Source organism: Numida meleagris, chromosome 1 (genome assembly GCF_002078875.1).
Source record: "Numida meleagris isolate 19003 breed g44 Domestic line chromosome 1, NumMel1.0, whole genome shotgun sequence".
NCBI lineage: Eukaryota > Metazoa > Chordata > Aves > Galliformes > Numididae > Numida > Numida meleagris.
This window is the reverse complement of record NC_034409.1, coordinates 71,384,431-71,400,512: the sequence shown is the minus strand read 5'-3', so window position 1 is coordinate 71,400,512 and position 16,082 is coordinate 71,384,431. Positions and strand designations below refer to the sequence as shown.

The window sequence follows — 16,082 nt, the reverse complement described above, 5'->3', positions numbered from 1 at the left end:
GCTTCTGAAACTCCGTGAATCGTATTTCCTTGTTCAGAAGGAAATAAGGGATGCTGAGAGTTCATAAAATGCATATCTGACCGTTCAGAGTTGGCATTACTTATCCATGCTATTGACAGCTGATAGTTATTCCCCACATTCCGATATGTGTATGACCACATCAAGCATATACTGCCAGTATAAGAAAGATGGTGGCATCCAAGTACGCTAGCGGGCCACCATACTCATTGAAGTTGGAGCATTTGGCATATGAGGAGAGGCTATGAGAGCTGTATTTCTTCATCCTGTAGAAAGAAAAGCAAAGAGGAGACCTTAGTGCTTCCTGCAACTACCTAGTGGGAGGTTATGAGCAAAATAGTTACTCTCTTTCTGGAGGTGCACAGTGATAGAATGGGATACAACAAGCACAGTTTGGAATGTGGGGAATTCGAAATAGACGTTGAGTAAACTGTTAGGTCCTGCAAGTAGTCAAACACTGAAATGAGTGTGCAGGAAGACTGGAGTCTCTGCCCCTGGAGCTGTTCAAAACTTGCCAGGACAAGGCCTATAACAACCGTATATGAATGACTTTTCTTTGCATCAGCTGATGAACTAGGCAAGCTCTAGAGATCCCTTCCAAACTGTTACTGTGTAGTTCAGTAACAGCTGTTCAGTGTTATGTATATGAAATTTCAGCTGAAATAAGATGGAACTTAGTGCTTCTGTATTTTGCCCAGAAAGCTACTTACCTCCTTCAAATGCAGATATCAAATCATTAGTGTGCATTGCTAGAAAATCTGTCTTCAAAAGAGAGCAAGGGAATGAAACAGACCAATATATTTAAAATTGTATGTGATAGAGATATGTAAGATATTGAAAGGAAACAATAGGTCTTGAGGATTTTGCAAGTTAAGACTTAATAAAATACGTAAGTAACTATATGTTTTACTTGCTGTATTTTAGGGTTTTTTAAGTAACTGAAAAGACTTGTTTCATTGTTGGTTTGGTTCTGCTAATACAATGATTTTAGGTAGGAATCTCCATGTCAGATTAATGTGTTCTTCTTAGGATAAAGCTTTTGCTAACCTTTTGAAATGAAAAGCATCTTTTTTTGTTTTAAAAGCTGTAATTCACTAATGCTGTGTTCAAAATTGTTTCATTTGATATGAGGCTTTCTCTGAACTGTTGCTGAACACAAAAAATATGGTAATGCCCTTTCTAAGGTGAAATTATTTTTGTTATTTCTACTGTTGAAAAAGATATTATTTCTCCAACATGTAATACTTAAGTACTTAAACTGAATTAAGAGCTTTGTGTCTTGTTGAAAAAATTAGCATTTTCATTTGTTTTTATAACACAATCTATTTGTGATTGCCTAGGAAACCATTACACGAACTGTGGAACAGATAGAAGAGTATAAAAAAAAAGCAGAGAAGTTGGAAGAATATACCAAGAAATGCACGTATGTTTAAAAAATGAAAAGCTGATTTGATTTTTTTTATATTATGTATTTTCAATTTGTTGCTGTGATATTAGTATTTCAGTTACTTTAGCTGTCAATTATGATGAATTATGCATATTAGGTATTATGATGACTCATTTTGTTTGAAACAGTTTTTTAGTTGCTTCTATTTTCTTGTGCGTGTGTAGATTATGTGACTGTGGGTAGGGTTTGGGTCTATTAATGTACGAATTCTTAGTGAGAGAATAGAGCAGTTCTGTAGTGCTGCTTTAGAAACGAGTTAATATCAACGTGGTGCATTAGAAGCCTATGTCAGTTGTTATTCCTTGTCTCTTTGTTTCCTGCATGGTTTACATTCTTTATGAAATAGAGTATGCAAGCTCTACGTTGAGCAACTTGATCCAGCTTTCCTGTTAGCCCTGTTTTCTGCAAGAAGTCAGAGTAGATATGTTCAGAGATTTCTTTCAACCTGTCTTCTTCTATGCATCCATAACATGTGCTTTGGCTTAGTGATGCTGTCGGTATACTGAACGAAGTTCTGCCATGGACCAAGAGCAGCCAATCTGCTGCGACTGTGATGCAAAAAATTATTTTAATCAAGTAGTTTGTAGTAGAGTCTTTGAAAGGGTATAAAGTGCATTATAGTTATGCATGAGATTTTCAGGCTCTTAGGTTTACAGTACCAGACCTTTTATTAGTAGCAGGTAGAATAGTGTAGTTTAATATACACACAGCCGTATATTGTCACTTGAACTTAATTTTGAAACCTTAAAAGAAGCATATGCTATAGGATGCAACTCAGTAAGTGACTTGTTTCACCAGGGCTGCTCCAAAAGCAATGCCTCCTATTTTATTATGTTGGCCCACAACATTAGAGGCAGATGTTGGTAGAATGGCAACAGTGGTTGAACCTTCCCACCAATATACTCTTACAGTTTGTTGCTGCGTGACAGATGGCAGCAGAGGGGCAGACTGACAAAACAGCATCTGACGTGGATGTGTGTATGAAACAAAGGTGTGGAGTTGGAATTCCTCCATGCTAAAAAAATTGCACCCACTGATATTCATTGATATTTCTGTAATGTGTATGGAGACCAAACAGTGGATGCTAGCACAGTGAGGGTGTGGGTGGTACGTTTCAGCAATAATTTTTTTTAATAATCTGTGACCACAGAATGATTTTAATTTGATAAGCCAAAAGCTTGTATAATTGAAAAAGTAAATTACTGTTTTTGCTTCTGTTCAAAGTGAGTCACTGGCAGAAGAAAAAAAGAAGGAGGAAATGCTAGCTAAGGAAATGGAGAATTCAACAATACGAATAGCTGAAGTGAATGAAGAACTGAACAAAATAGTTGGTGAACTACAGAATGCCAGAATTGATTATCATGAGGGAAAGCGTCAGCAAATGAGAGCAGAGATCGTTGAAAGTCTTAGAAGACTGTATCCAGATTCTGTGGTAATTGAATGACCTCATTTAAATGCCTTATTTCAGAATTACGAACTGAGAGCTCTGCTTTAGCATGAACAAGCAGCTAGAGTAAACTGGACTGTCCTGTAAGATATTTTCAGCTTAAGTGCACCTGGCAAAATGTAACAATAGAATCATTTGTGTTGGAATGAACCTTTTAAGGTCATCTAGTCCAGCTCCCCTGCAGCGAGCAGGGGCATCTTCAGCTACATCAGGTTGCTCAAATCCCAGTCCAGCCTGACCTTGAATGTCTCCAGGGATGGGGCCGCTACAACCTCTCATGGCAACTTGTGCCAGTGCTTTACTACTCTTATCATAAAAAACTATTTTCTTGTATCCAGTCTAAATCTTACCTCTTTTGGTTTGAAACTATTTCTCCTTTTCCTATCACAACAGACCCTGCTAAAGAGTCTGCCCCTCTTTAGACACTAAAAGACTGCTAGAAACTAGGAACAGACAGACTACTGCTTGCATCCAAAAACAATTTTGAATTTGTGTGTTTTTTATGGAGTGTGATTTACTTAGTTTTTGGTTTTGTTTTCTTCTATCTGTTTCAAAACATATTTTTAACATGATTATTTTGAACAAATTAACGGGAAAGTTAGACCGCTTATCCCAAAAAGAATGCTCAAGAACATGAGATTTTTTTTATGTTCCCATGTGGTTTGTCTTTGCTTAGCATATACCATATTTTACTGAAATTAATCTTCAGTAATGTCTGTTTTGTGGAAATTGATTTTGAATTTTCTTAAGACCTCAAAAGATTTACCAAGCTTGATTGTTTTATGACTTAAAATTTTACACCATTTTATAGATACTTTTGAAGATACTCTTTCTGGCATTACTACTTTGAGTCATTTGCACCTCTTTAATACATCTAATCAATTGCATAGGTGATCTCCAGGTATATCTTTGTATATATGTACTCAATTCATACTCATTTGAGATGTACAGCCTAGGAATCCCGTTTTGAAAATAATGTTTAGAAAGTGACATCTGTGCTTCTTTGTGCTAGCATAAAAACATAAAATACTGTGTTTTGCTCCTCTGTCTTTGGCAGAACTTTCTCAAAATGTGGCAAGTGTCTGTTCTTAAGAAACTTGGTTTCCAGCTCTGCTTCATGGGTTTTTCAATTCATGCTCATAAGATTTTCCAAAAAAAATATCAAAAGCATGATTGAATGTATGTTTTTGCTTGCTTTTTGTGTTGAAACCCTACATGACAAGAATTAGACTGTATCTTGCCAGCCTAGGGGAGATCAGATGTTGAGGGTGCTCTCAATCATTTTCCTTCAGGAGCTGCAGCTTAAAGAGTGCTCACTAATACAGTGGCTTCAACCAAATGAGAAATGAATAAGTTGAAACACCAGAATGTAAGATAGCAGCATTGCTTTTGAGCTATTCCTTACACTGTGAAATATTAATTCCAGATTACTGAATACAGTCCAAATTAAAGTCTCAGGTTGAAAGGATCATGACAGATTTCATCTTCTTATAGTCCACTAAGTCACAACTGGGGGGAAATTTTGGTGTCAGTTGAATTCATAGGTAAAAAGTAGTAGTGGCTTACTGCTTCTAAATGTTTAGATCTAAACTCTTAGTTTCTTTTCTTCTGTTGAAAGATTCTTCTAAAGGCTGGTGAACATTCCATGTACTGGAATAGCCATGCAGCAGTGTGAGTCCTGCTGTGTGAGTGCCTTTTCACTTTGTTAATCAGTCAAATCAATGAATATCACACCTTATTTCAGTTTTTACAATTTAATTTTTAAATTTAATTCCTGCATCGGTAGATTGGCAATATTACTATCTTTTAAAGATTTGGTTGGATTGCCAGTACTTCTGTAAGAGTATGGCATTCCACCTGGAATTAAAATGGTCAGAGTAAGTATTAGTGAATGCCTTTAATCTTTCAGAGAAAGGTCAACTGTATCTAAAATTACAGAATTGGAACAAAAGATCTCTAGGGAGTACATACAGCAAATAAATTAACTTGTTCTAAGATCCTATTATGGATGGAAGCTGTTGATGAGTGACAGTGAAAGTGAATATATTTGCAAAACTTGAAAGAATACTTCTGGTTTTGTAAGTGATTTTTGTGTTAGATATTTGTTTATTGCATCGCAGTGATATCTGATCATACTTATATCTGATAGTTTAATTTGCTTTTATCTGCAGCAAATAATGACTGCTTATTGAGGTTTATTGCCATTTTGCAGAATTAGTACACGCATGAAATTAATTTTGCCTCTGTAGGTCATGTCTCAATAGGAGGCAAAATAGTCTTGATTATTTGAATTGTTTGGTACAAGAAAAGCAGTTTGGACTGTTTTCATGCTACTAATATAAGCGGTACTTCTTTTTTAAGTTGAACTGCAGTAGTAAGCAGTAGCACCTTTCTTGCTATCGCTTTCCAGTCAACTGTTCTATTTTTGTAGCTTGCTCTGAAAGTAACGCCTCCTATTTATTTCCTTGGGACCTACAACAGATACAAAGAGCACAATAATATAATTTGACAGAGCAAATTCTCAGGTACAATACACTGTTTTTCAACATAGTCAACATCATTATCTGATTCGCATGAATGAGCTGATAGAGACACTCTTCATTTCATGATGTGACAAATGTGCACAGATATCCAGAATGTGGCTTGCCTTTCAGATAGCTGGCACAGCTGCTGAAACACATCACCCCCTGCCTCACTGTGCTCACATCCACTGTATGATCTCCATAAATGTTCAGCAAATGTCAGTGAATGTCATTGTCACAACTTTTTCCACATGGAAGAATTCAGCAACACACCTTTGCTTCATACTCACTTCCATGTCAGATACTATTTTGTCAGACTGTACCTCTGCTGCCATCTGTCACATGACAACAAAATGTAATGGATTACTGGTAGGAAGGTTCAACCTTTATTGTCACCATCCACCTCTGATGTGATGGGCTAATGTAATAAAACAGGAGGCATTACTTTTGGAGCAGCCCTTGTATTTAGGACCGTATCATCAGTCAAAGATCTTACAAGCTAGGTACTTTCATTTCTGCAAAGAAAGATGCTTAGCAAGTCTTACTATTGTCATTCTATCATACTTCTAAAACCATATGCTAAAGATTCCAAGTAAGGCATTGACATACATAGCAGTCATCTTAGATAAAAATTAAATCTCTTCATATTTTGAAGGCATAATTTGCTGTTTGGGCTGGTGACTGCTACAATATCTATTTTTCTGTCATTCACCCATTGTAAGAGAGCACAGATAGTAGGCATATAACACATTTTATTTTTGCTACTTCAAAATCTCTCATTCAGAAATACTACTTGATATCTATAATTATGTTTTTATTTCTCTCTATATTTTTATTTTCAGTTTGGAAGATTGCTTGACTTGTGCCATCCTATTCATAAAAAATATCAGCTTGCTGTTACCAAAGTATTCAGCAAATACATGACTGCTATTGTTGTTGCCACTGAAAAAACAGCAAGAGATTGCATTCAGTTCCTAAAACAAGAACGAGCTGAACCTGAAACTTTCCTTGCTTTGGATTACCTTGATGCAAGTATATTTTTATTTTTCCTATCATCAGCAAGTTAATACAGTTGTAAATCTTAATGCTGGCTCATTTAAGCTAACTAAAACAGGTTTATGTGCTAAGGCAAAGCAAAGATGATTTGAGAGCCACTGTATAGCTCAAAAAATGTCATGCTATCTTCTGCCTGTATACATAGATGTTTTATGCCTGTGGAAATAGTATCGCAGACCAGATGAGTTTGGATGTCATCTTGTACAACCACCCTGCTCAAGCAAGGCCAACTACAGCAGGTTGCCCAAGTGACTTCTAAAGATCTTCAAGGATGGTGACTCCACAACCTCTCAGGGCAGTCTGGTTCATTGCTCAGTCACCCACACAGTAAAGAAATGTTTTCTTATATTCAGATGAAACCTCCTGTGTTCCAGTTTATGTCCATTGCCTCTTTTTCTGTTGCTGGGCACCACAAAAAAGCCTGATTCTGTAGTCTTTATACCTTCCCTTCAGGTGCTTGTACACACTAGTGAGATCCTCCTTGAGCTTTCTCTTCTCCATACTAAGCAAGCCCAGGTGTCTCAGCATTTCCTCTGAGGGAAGATGTTCCAGTCCCTTTAATCATCTTAGCATCTCTTTCTAGTACTCTGTTCAGCAGCTCCATGTCTCTCTTACTGGAGAGCCCAGGCCTGGACACAGTTTTCTCCTCACCAGTGCTGAGGAGAGGGGAAGGATCAACTGCCTTAGACTGCTGGCAGCATTACTTCCAGTTCAGCCTAAGATGCCATTAACCTTCCTCTCTCCATGGGCACATTACTGGCTCGTGTTCAGCTTTGTGTCTACTCTGGGTCCTTTTCTGCCAGGCTGCTTTACTGATTGTCAGCCCACAGAGTGTACTGGAGTGTGGGGTAATTCCTTCCCAGGGGCAGGACTTCGTACTTCTGTTTGCTGAATTTTAAGAAGTTCCTCACTGCTCAGCTCTCTAGCCTGGCTAGGTCCATCTGGAGGTCAGCATGACCATCTGGCCTGCCATCCATTCTTCCAAGTTCTGTGTCGTCTGCAAACTTGCTGAAGGTGCCCTTGTCCCCATCATGCTGATCATCAGTGAAGATGTTCAACAGGACTTGACCCAGTATTGACTCCTGGGATACACAGCTAGTTACTGGCCTTAAACTGAACTTTGTGACATTGATCACCTCTTCCTGGGCCTGGCAGTTCAACCAGTTTTCAATCCACCTTGCTGTCTGCTCAACCAACCCATACATTGGCAGCTTACCTATGAGGATCTAATGGGGAAAGTGTCAAAAGCCTTACTAAAGTCTAGGCAGACAATATCCACTGCTCTCCCCTCATCTACCAGGCAAGTCGCTTATTTGTGGAGAGTTATCAGGTTGGTCAGGCATGATGAACGTGGCAAATCTGTGCTGACTACTCCTGATGACTTCATTGTCATTCATATGCTTGGAAGTGGTTTCCAACATTAGTTGTTTGATCACCTTCCCCGGGCTTGAGGTGCAGCTGTCTGCTTGTAGTTTGTGGGTCTTCCTCTTTGCACGTTTTTGAAGATTGGGGTGACATTTGTTCTCCTTGAGTTCTTGGGCATTTCTCCCAGTAACCATGACCATTCAAAGGTCGTTGAGAGTAGTCTTGCAGTGACATCAGCCAGCTCCCTCAGCATTTGTGGATGCATCCCCTCAGGGCTCCTAGACTACTTCTGCATGTCCAGCTTGCTTTAGCATTCCTTGACCTGATCTTCTTCCAACAGCAGTACATCTTCTTTTTTTTTTTTTTTTTTTTTGCTCCAGCCTTCTCTTCTGGTGGCATTCCTGAAGGTCTGTCTAGATAGTAAAGACTGAGGTGAGGGAGGTCTTTTCAATATCCTGTGTCACCAAGTCCCATGCATCATTCAGCTGCATTTTCCCTCCTCTTACTTTTGTTATCTGTGTATTTATGGAAGCCCTTCTTTTGACATCTCTGGCCAGATTCAATTCCATTTGTACTTTGCCTTTTCTAACTATGTGTCTGCATGCTTATCCAGTGCCTCTTTTCCTGGCAGATTATCCATTCCTGCTTCCATCATGTGTATGTTTTCTTTTTCTTATGTTTGTTGTTTGTTGTTTTTTTTTCCTTTTGCCAATAACAACATGTTCTTCCATGGCATTTTTGCTTGACATACTGCTTGTTGGTATGGACCAGTCTTTGAGGAGAAATCTCTGAACATAAGCTAGCATTCTTGGGCCACTCTTCTGTTCAGGGCCTTGTCCCTTGGGACTCTTCCAGACAGATCCTTCAAGGGACCAAAATCTGCTCTGTTGAAGTCAAGCATCATGATGTTGCTTTTTGCCCTACTCTCTTCTCTCAGGATCCTGAACTCCCCTATCTCATGCTTGACCATTGCAGCCAAGGTTGCCTTCAATTTTCAGGTCACCAATGAACCTCTCCTTGTTGGTGAGTATGACGTCTAGCGGAGCTCCTCTCTTCTTAGGTTCCTTCCTCACTTGTGTGACGAAGTTGTCAGTGATCTGCAGGAATCTCCTGAATTACTCTCGTCCTCTTCTGTTCTTCCTTGAGCTGATAACAGCCTTAATCCACTCTGTCTTCTTGGTGAAGTGTCCTGTTGCAGACGCTCACTACAGTGTAAAATGTACTTTTTTTTTTTTCATGTCTTTACCAAAGCTATCTCTTCGTTCATTCATCTCCAAGCAGAGCTCTGTGCAGTGCAGCTGTTTCCTCACATACAGGGCAACTCCACCTCGTGTTCACAAACTGTCCTTCCTCTCTGTATTGTAACACTCTAATCATGGAAGCCATCTCACCATGTCTACACAATCCCTAGATTGTTGTCCTGCAACTACGTACCGATCTCTTTAACTCATCATATTTATTTCTCATGCTGCATGTCTTAGTGTATGTGCACTTCATGTACAGTAAGATAGATTTTGCAAGTTCCAGAACTGTATTGCACACAGAACATGAAAAACAGATGTTACCAGTCTTGTGGCAGTTGATACCTATTCTGTTGAATTGTGCATCTTGTTTCCAGACCATTGAGATTTGGATATGGTTTGCTATTACAACATAATTTTTAAACGCTGTTTATTTGCTTTACAGGTCAAGCCCATCAATGAGAGGTTAAGAGAGATAAAAGGAGCTAAAATGATCGTGGATGTTGTGCAAACTCCATTTGCTCCATTGAAAAAAGTGATTCAGTTTGTGAGTGGGAATGGCTTGGTCTGTGAAACAGTTAAAGAAGCAAGACAAATTGCATTTGATGGACCAGTGAGATTGAAAGTAAGAAGATGAATTTGGTTGCATATGTTATGTATTTGATGCCATTTAAATAATACTTCTGTAAGCATCCCACAAACTACTGCAGACAAACACAAAAATGATACTGTGCTGCCTAAACTATTCCTACGTAAACCACCAGCTATTTCACGTGCTTACATTTTCCTCTGTATGGTACATATAAATGATTTCCTGGGAAAAGGAAACAAATTAGAAAAGATTTAAGTTAGTGTCTAGACATATTTCTTGTCATGGTCCTGTACTGGTGAAAGGAAGGATGAGGAAAAAGGAATAATCAGATTCTTAAAACTATTCAATTTAAAAATAAAAACATTATCTTGCTAGTTTTTCTGTGAATAAGTCCTTTTACAGATTATTTTAATAATCTCAATCTTTTAGACAGCTGCAGATGTAGACTGTAGACGGATGAGGCAGCTTCTTTCTCTCTTCATGCCGTTTTTTCTTTTTAGCCATATCTCTATTTCTGTCATTGTCTGTAGAGCACTTTTATGCACTTAGTAAACCTTTTAAAAGTCTTGGTTGAAATGGCTCTAAGTTGAAGGTGAATGTGAAGTCATGTTTTCTTGAAATTAAGTTAATTTACAAAAAACTCAATTTTCTTTGCTAAAATTTACATTTTCTTTTTACAAATGAGCTGTTTGTTTTTCCAGCTGCCTAGATTTCCACCTCTCCATTATCACCTTGCTTGTTTTGCTTTTCCTGGCTAGAACCTTCATTGCCAATGAGCACAAATCTCTCATTAATTTCCTAAACACAAGGAAATTATAGCATTTCATTTCCCTTTTTGATCTGTTGTAATAATACCAAAATGTGACTCATGCCAAGAAACAGCAGGCTTTTTTGTGGATTAGTGTATTTCATGTTAACAGATTCTGGAACAGGGTAGAAGTATGGAGTCCCAACTAACATGTGTTTGTCACTCACTTAACCACCATGTTTTAGTGCTCTATTTCACAGGATATTTTGGCTGGTTTGTGTAAAGAAAAATTTTAATTTTTATTTGCAGACGGTGGCACTTGATGGAACGTTATTTCTGAAATCTGGAGTGATTTCTGGAGGATCTAGTGATTTAAGATTTAAAGCTAGATGTTGGGATGATAAAGAAATAAATAAAATGAAAGAAAGAAGAGATAAATTGATTACCGAGTTGAAGGTAGGCCTCTTAGGAAGCACTTAACTGCAAAAGGCAGAAAGGTGCATTTTCGTTAACTTAGCTGTGGGAGAAATGAAGATGCATCTCAAAACTTCCAGAATCAGCAAACAGGAGAGAGTAGTTGTTTATACTTTTCTAGTTTTCAGTAAGGTACTGTAGGTCCCTGTCTTTGGCTCTTCTGGTTGGTTCACATATGTCAGAGATGGAGAACCAGTCAAACATTGTTAATACATGGTTCTACAAGGGAAAAGAGCTGTGATTCCAAGTGCCTGAAGACTCTTAGCAAAAAAGTCAATACATTCTGCCAACATGAAAACATTTGCACAACCTGACAATATAAAATTTGCCATACCTTTAGTAATCTGGGACTGCTTGAGGAGAGAGTAGGAATTTGCACGTGTGTGCTTTCTTTTGAAAAATCTGTGCAAAATGACTACTGAATATGACCAGTGCTATCAGCATTTTCCTTCAACATGGCCTTTGTTATTGAGGTTTGCTTAAATAGCGCATGAAATTTGAAAAACAAGGAGTTTCCAAATAAATAATGCTTTGCTTTAAATGTTTTTTTCTCTGTTCCCGCTGCAATATTTTTCTAGGACTTAATGAAGATCAAACGTAAGGAGACTGATTTGAAACAGCTGCAAGCTCAACGCCATGGAACTCAGACACGACTTAAATATTCACAGAGTGAACTAGATCTTATTAAAAAGAAACATCTTGCTAATCTCTATATGGTGTGATACTAACTTTATAATTTTCACACTTAATCGTATTTTTATTTTACCTAAGCTGTAATTACCAGTGAAGTAAATACGAATTCCTTGTAGAGGCTTTTTACTTTGATTTGTTTTACATACAGCAGTTATGACTAAAGAATTACTAAAACGTGTATTTTTTAAAATTAAAAAACAATTGAAATCTTTTTTAAAATTAGTTCCAAAATTAATTTGAATTTCTGCTAAGTTTGGTCTATCATTTAATGATCTTCAAACCTCCGTAACTCAAACTGTGGTTTTAAATGATGCTTATGTAATTTATTATTTACTAAGACTAACTACTGTAGGCAAATCAGCAACGTGTAGGTAAAAAACATTCAGTATTTTTAATCAGAAAAACAGTTTATCTGGATCAGAAATGTGTTGGTTTCTAGAAAGCTGACCATCTTGTTAAGAAAGGTTACTATCTTTTTCCTTCTATCTAGGAAAAGTCAAAGCTGGAAAGTGAACTAGTAAATACTGAGTCTCAGCATGAGATGATAAATGAAGGAGTAGTACAAAGAAAAATAAAAATGGAAGAATTTCAGAAGCAGATTAATGAGGTAGGTCCTTCTGTCCAAGTCAGGACAGGAACTGCCCAGAGAAGTTGTGGATGCCCCATCCCTGGAGGCATTCAAGGTCAGGATGGGTGGGGCCCTGGGCAGCTTGTCTAGTGGCAGTGCTGCCCACAGCAGGGAGTTAAGAGCTTGGTGATCTTCAAGGTCCCTTCCAGCCTAAGTGATTCTATTATTCTCTGCCTAATAACTGCTACATGAAAGCCTACTCTTTTGCACTTTTTATTAGCAGTGGAAAAATTTTCTAAGATGTTACATGATCTAGCAGGTTAGATTTCCAGAGTGTCTTTTCTATAGGCTGTCCTGCCACCTTATAACCCAGTTCCTTATCGTTGCCTTCAGACAGTCCCCAGAACAGTTCATACAGAGAGCTGACAAATTCAAAAGTTTTGTTACTTTGAAGAGACTGAAGGTATTCAGTGAGGTGAATGATATTAAAGCCTAATCTGTTGACAAAAGTGGTTTCATACTGTATTCTACTAGAATTCTGGCAACTCTGTCCCCTCTGAGAAAAAAAATAGGTCATTCTCTACTTCTTTTTGGAAGCCACCTTTCTCATTACTTTTGCCAAACACTAGGGAATCTGGTACAGACTATTGAAGAGTGATGGTGCAGCTTTAATAGGAAAATTCAAAGCCCTGCACCTAGATACTTATGTAAATGTAGATCTGTAGACCATTTGTTACCACTATCTGGAATTATTGGAGTTGTATAGTATTTTAGACTGATGAGAGGGTTGGAGGCAAGGAACTTTCTTGAATTACTCTATGAGTGAAATTTTGCATGTGAAGAGAAACCAAAAGTACTACACATTGTCTTTCTTGCTTATGGTACAGTCATGGAGGAGTGCAGGTGTGAGTCATCTGCAGGCACTGAGAAAGTCATTAGTGTTTTGGCCATAAGAATTCCAGATCCAAGTAATTTTGCTTGTAGTGGGGGGAAACAAAAAAAACAACAGCAAAACAAAAAAGGCTGGCCATCAGTTTCCTAAGAATGGCAGAACTTGATTGGATATAGCATTTGATATCAGGTTAAACAAGCCTACAGGCCAACCAAAACGATGTAAACAAACCTGGTTTTTGTCCTATAAAGTTGTCTTACATTTTGTTCAGTCCATTGGTTTTATTACTAACTATACACTGTATAGTCAGGAAATTAGACATTCTGTAGCAATTTTTATTTTATTTTTTGCTGTGGCTCTGTTGTAAATGAAATGTAGCAATTAATATTTATGGATTACTTGAAAGAATTAAAATGAATGGAGCTATATCAAGAAGCCTAACGTAGCTCATTAGTGCTCTACCATTTAGCTTTCTCTTCTTTAGGTGAGTGGGAACCACAGACAAAACTAGGGAGGCTGGTTATACTGTAATAATTTTAATCATCTTTGTAATGACCAGGTGCTGGCAGGAAGAGTTTAGATGGAAGTTATATTTTGCAGATCATACACTTTATATTTGGCATTTGTGCTGAAGCTCTTATTTGAAAAAGTCAAGTACAGATTCTTTTTCCTTACTGAGCTTGTTTCCTTGGAAAGCCTAGCCTGTAACATGAGGTGATCATCTAAGTGTTTACTTCTGTGAGTTGCAAAATAGTATAAACATTTCTTTGCTCCTTTTCCATTTATTCAAAGGCTGAAGATGCTGTTTTCCAGGAATTCTGTGAAGAAATTGGCATTGAAAATATACGTGTGTATGAACAAGAACATGTGAGAAAACAAGAGGAGATTGATAAGAGAAGGTGGTATTTGTAATTAAAATGTAAAAAAAAGTGTAGCGTATGAGATTGGGCACACTAGTAGATGAGTAGCTCTGTCATACCATAAAAATCTAAAAAAAAATGGAAAGTGTTATATTACCACTGCAATAATTAGTTAGCAGTTGTGCAGCAGTGTTTTAAATTTATTAGACAGTACTGCCAGTGACATTTTGCAACAAACTTGAAGATAAAATGTTTTACTTTGGTTGTACTACTGTAGAAAAAGAAAGAGTTGTTTTCTTAAATTCACATTGAGAAATGTCTATTCAGGATGATATGAAGGCTTACTCATGATCATAAATCTTAGAGGAGGACTGGATGTATTCTGATTCGGTACAGAAATGTACTACTGAGGAAAATGGCATCTTAGTTTTCTCACTGACAACCTTCAGCTGGTGTTCCGCTCAGACAAGTGCATGTCACAGTACCAGAAATGTGTATCTTAGAAGAATGAGGACATTGAAATGAATGGTCTGCTAGTTGCATGGGTGTTTTCAGGCAGATGATGGTGCATTTCCTGACATTTTATAGAAAATGCAACTTTTTTTACATGACTAGTGTGGTGCCTAGTGCTGAACTGCATTTTCTTTTCAGTGTTATCTTCAGATACAAAAAGACTCTGACTGGCTTTCAGAATTGGCCAAATTTTTGGCTAGGGCCGCAGTATATTTTGTTGAAGTTTAAGCATCTCTTGGCACAAGTGGTTTGATCCTTTATTTATTTTGGCAAGAACTGAAGTATGTTAAGTATAGAAAGTTAATAAAAGAATAATGAAAATAGTAGCTTTTTGCATGGCTGTATGCAACACTGCAGATACGGCCGTGGCCTTGCTTGTGCCTTAACTCGCTGTCGTTAATCCTGTAACTCTGTGCTAGAGTGCCTTCTTACTGTCAATGCTCTCAGACATAGGGTTTGAATTTTGGGTGGTCCTTTGCATAGCCAGGAGTTGGGCTCAAGGATCCTTGCAGGTCCCTTCCAACTCAGGTTATTCTATGATACCTTGGTCTGAATTGCGGGAAGCTGGTGTTTGCAGCCTTTTTGACTGAAAAACAGATGGAATATTATCTAAGAGATCAAAACTGAGAGGCAGAAAGTAATACCTGAGAGGAAATCTTCTATAAACAGTCTCTTAGTTTTAGTTCACTCCTTTCTTACAGCAGAATGTGAAGAAGTTTCTACCATTGTACTCCTAGAAACAAATACGGGTCTCAATTAAGAGATGGTGAACATAGTTGATGGTGGCCTAAAAAGCTCTGGTTAATTGCTACCTCCCAACTGAGATAGGTTCCTTGTAATATTCAGATAAATGTATATGTCTGCTGATTAGGAGGCTTACTCCTAAGTCTGAGCAGGAAGTGCAGTCATTGGATAAATACACAGCTTTTGCTCAGCTCATATTTTTATCACTTACAGATATCCTTGACTATCTATGACTATCCAGTTATCCCTTATACTGTGATACTGGGAACCTTCAGTGTTACATTTGATATGAGTTTGACCGCTTAGTATCTTTCATAACATATGCGTTGAAGAATTACTACTGTATTTTTGTAAGTTCCAGTGTATCCATAGGATTTGGTATAGTGGAATCAACGATCCAAATATATATAAATTCATATGATCGAGTAGAGAATTTATATATATATATGTATATATATAAAATATATAAACAGGAGAAGTTGAAAATCTATCTTTTAATAACTTCAAGTCATGGTTACTAGCCTACTTTTAAGCGTTGGCTTGAAATGCTGTACTTTGACTAGATTGGAGTTTGAAAATCAGAAGACGCGACTAAGTGTTCAGCTGGAATATAATCGTGATCATCTACAGAAACTAACAGATACAGTCAGCAAGTTAAGGGATACTATTCATAAAGATGAATCTGAGATTACTGGACTACAGAAGGTAACTGTAATATATATATATAGAAAATATCTCGGTCTGAAAGGAAGGAGTGCATTCAGTTGGAATTTTAAACAGTTAATTCTGTAGAGTAATTCTTCTAGTGCTTAATTCAGTGTTGACATTGTAAGCGTAGAAGAAATGTGGGTGCATGTTGTTCTTTTCAGCTTGGAATAAGTTGTCATGTAAGGATACTTAAT

At 37.5% G+C, this 16,082-nt stretch overlaps 1 protein-coding gene across 5 annotated transcripts in view; it reads left to right on the top strand.

Annotated features, from left to right (window-relative positions):
* The window catches only part of SMC1B (structural maintenance of chromosomes 1B), a 38,624-nt gene that overhangs the window by 7,362 nt on the left and 15,180 nt on the right, over nucleotides 1-16,082 (top strand). For 3 of the 5 annotated variants that reach the window (XM_021393037.1, XM_021393033.1, XM_021393015.1), the window contains 9 exons: nucleotides 1,359-1,441; nucleotides 2,690-2,897; nucleotides 6,277-6,462; nucleotides 9,542-9,721; nucleotides 10,746-10,892; nucleotides 11,489-11,626; nucleotides 12,094-12,210; nucleotides 13,856-13,962; nucleotides 15,702-15,885. In XM_021393037.1, coding sequence (XP_021248712.1) covers nucleotides 1,359-1,441; nucleotides 2,690-2,897; nucleotides 6,277-6,462; nucleotides 9,542-9,721; nucleotides 10,746-10,892; nucleotides 11,489-11,626; nucleotides 12,094-12,210; nucleotides 13,856-13,962; nucleotides 15,702-15,885 — 1,350 coding nt within the window. The remainder of the gene's footprint in view (nucleotides 1-1,358; nucleotides 1,442-2,689; nucleotides 2,898-6,276; nucleotides 6,463-9,541; nucleotides 9,722-10,745; nucleotides 10,893-11,488; nucleotides 11,627-12,093; nucleotides 12,211-13,855; nucleotides 13,963-15,701; nucleotides 15,886-16,082) is intronic. The other 2 variants (XM_021393024.1, XM_021393034.1) reach the window with 2 other exon arrangements.